This window comes from Limulus polyphemus, unplaced genomic scaffold (assembly GCF_000517525.1).
Source record: "Limulus polyphemus unplaced genomic scaffold, Limulus_polyphemus-2.1.2 Scaffold12602, whole genome shotgun sequence".
NCBI lineage: Eukaryota > Metazoa > Arthropoda > Merostomata > Xiphosura > Limulidae > Limulus > Limulus polyphemus.
Genome location: NW_013678212.1, coordinates 8,879 through 11,762, shown reverse-complemented (window position 1 = coordinate 11,762; position 2,884 = coordinate 8,879). Strand labels below are relative to the sequence as shown.

At 34.9% G+C, this 2,884-nt stretch overlaps 1 protein-coding gene across 1 annotated transcript in view; it reads left to right on the top strand.

Annotated features, from left to right (window-relative positions):
* Positions 1–820: 820 nt before the first annotated feature.
* Positions 821–2,884, top strand: part of LOC106477039 (ephrin type-A receptor 4-like) — a gene marked incomplete at its 5' end in the record, with an annotated part of 4,400 nt that continues 2,336 nt past the window's right edge. Inside the window, 5 exons of the mRNA XM_022380751.1 lie at positions 821–919; positions 1,479–1,575; positions 1,670–1,683; positions 1,990–2,184; positions 2,674–2,816. Coding sequence (XP_022236459.1) covers positions 821–919; positions 1,479–1,575; positions 1,670–1,683; positions 1,990–2,184; positions 2,674–2,816 — 548 coding nt within the window. The remainder of the gene's footprint in view (positions 920–1,478; positions 1,576–1,669; positions 1,684–1,989; positions 2,185–2,673; positions 2,817–2,884) is intronic.

Genomic DNA, 2,884 nt, shown 5'->3' with positions numbered 1-2,884 from the left:
ATTGTGTCAGTGGTAATCAGGCTATACATCTTTGGATAAATTCCTCATGTTACATTGTTGTGTCAGTCGTAATCAGGCTATACAGCTGTGGATAAATTCCTCATGTTACATTGTTGTGTCAGTGGTAATCAGGCTATACAGCTGTGGATAAATTCCTCATGTTACATTGTTGTGTCAGTGGTAATCAGGCTATACAGCTGTGGATAAATTCCTCATGTTACACTGTTGTGTCAGTGGTAATCAGGCTATACAGCTGTGGATAAATTCCTCATGTTACATTGTTGTGTCAGTGGTAATCAGGCTATACATCTTTGGACATATTTCTCAGGTTAGTTTGTTGTGTGGGTGGTAATTAGGCTATACATCTGTGGACATATTTCTCAGGTTAGTTTGTTGTGTCGGTGGTAATTAGGCTATACATCTTCAACAAATGCTTAGCCTAATTACCACCCACACAACAAACTAACCTGAGAAATATGTCCACACACAACAAACTAACCTGAGAAATATGGCTAATACTGACCAGAAATGTGTAGCCTAATTACCACCGACACAACAAACTAACTTGAGAAATATGTCCACAGATGTATAGCCTGATTACCACCCACAAAAAAATACTAACCTGAGAAATATGTCCACAGATGTATAGCCTAATTACCACCGACACAACAAACTAACCTGAGAAATATGGCAACAAATGCTTAGCCTAATTACCACCCTTTTTTTGTTCATATAAATCATGAAAAACATCCAAGATTTAAGAGTGTTTTCATATTTTGTTGATTACATTTATAATTAAAGAGAATTTCGATACTTTCAGGCTAATGATGGAAAGTTCCAAGCTGTCCAGTTGGTTGGAATGCTCAGAGGAATTGCATCAGGAATGCAGTACTTGTCAGATATTAATTACATCCACAGGGTATGAGTTATTAATCTTCTAAATAATTATAAAAAGTGTGGCTTTATATAAAATCTTCTTTTGTGTGATTGTTGTAACTCTGAACATATCCAGAGATTTCTTCCTTACAGGACAATCATTACACATTGTTTAACAATATTGTTTATATTGAGAGACAATAATGCAAGCAATGTTTATATGTCACTGTTTACAGATTGGATATTGTTACTTATGTCTAATAGTTCAGAATCTCGATCAAATAAAGAATTGCACAATAAAAGTTTTACTGATTCGATATTGTTGCTTACAATTAATTGTTTAGGATTTATGTTAACTAAAAAATCTGCTCAATAAACTGTTTACAGACTGTTTATTGGTACTTCCATTTAATTGTCCAAGATTGACATAAACTAAATATAAAATATAGAAAACAGATCTGCCATTAAGCTGATGCTGACACATTTATGTATTATATGGTTTATAATCAAATCATAACCCAGCTGGTAGTAATCATAAGGGATGTGAATATAGAAGAAAAAAAAATATATATAGTTGGAATAACGTTTCATTAATTTTGTAGGACCTAGCAGCAAGAAATGTGTTGGTCAACAACAATTTAGTCTGTAAGATTGCTGATTTTGGACTGTCTAGAGAGATAGAATGTGCCACAGAAGGGGGTTGTTGTAGTACTTACCCTGGTTGTATAGGCCATAGAGTCTGTAAGATTGCCGACTTTGGATTGTCTAGAGAGATAGAGAGTCACAAAAGGGGACTATACAACCAGGGTAAGTACTACAACAACAATACATTGGTCAGACTGCTGGTTGAGAAAGAGCATACACAACCATAATTTTATAATACTGGAATGTCTTGTGAAACCTTCTTAAACTTTTTGCAGAAGCTTTTGAAGTCAAGTTGGTTTGACTAGTCAAATACAGCTTGCGTCCATGTTTGTTCCTCACCATTAAAAGTGTATGTGTATTCAATGACGTGGCCAACATAGTATATGTTAAAGTGAGACCCATTTTTTGGATTGTGCTATTATTTTAGTTTTTAGTGCACTGATAATTTCGTTCTTCAACCAACTCAAGGGTGGAAAGATTCCTGTGCGATGGACTGCTCCGGAAGCAATCGCATTTAGAAAGTTTACGTCCGCCAGTGATGTGTGGAGTTTTGGCATAGTGTGCTGGGAGGTGATGTCTTACGGAGAACGTCCATACTGGAACTGGTCCAATCAGGATGTTATCAAGAATATTGAGAAAGGTTATAGGCTCTCAGCACCAATGGTAATTTCTTGTTAAGCATCTTCTTATTTCACAACAAGTAATATTTCATCTAGCCAGATGACATACAATTGATGGTGTAAATAGCCATACCACTACAGTGTCTGTTGTATCCAAGTGGCCCTGATGAGCTCTTGTATTCGATGAAAATAAAAGCTTCCTAGGCACTGGATACGGCAAATATACATTGTTATTCAATGTGTACACCGTACACATTGTTCTTTGCTTTCACTTCTAAGTTATTATAATCCATTTGTAAATTAAGTACATAACTTATACATCAAAACTTATAAATTACGTTATGTTAAGTCATGTTAAGTAATTTAACTTTTTAGCTAAATGCTACTATTTGATTTTTTGGTATGTTAAGTTAGAAAAGGTGATCACTGCGATTAACTCTTCAGTATGTCAAATGAAATCAGGTAAACGCTACTGTTTAACTCTTCAGTATGTTAATTGAAATCATGTAAACACTAGTGTTTAATTCTTCAGGACTGTCCAGAAGCTCTTCACCAGCTAATGTTGGACTGTTGGCAGAAAGAACGTTCCTACAGACCCAGCTTTGCCAGCATAGTTAAAACACTGGATAAGTTAAGTAGATGTCCAGATAGTCTACGGAAAATAGCTGTTAATAAGTGAGTATAATATTAATAGGTCTAGTTAAGATATCTGTTAATAGTTGAATATGATATTAATAGGTCTA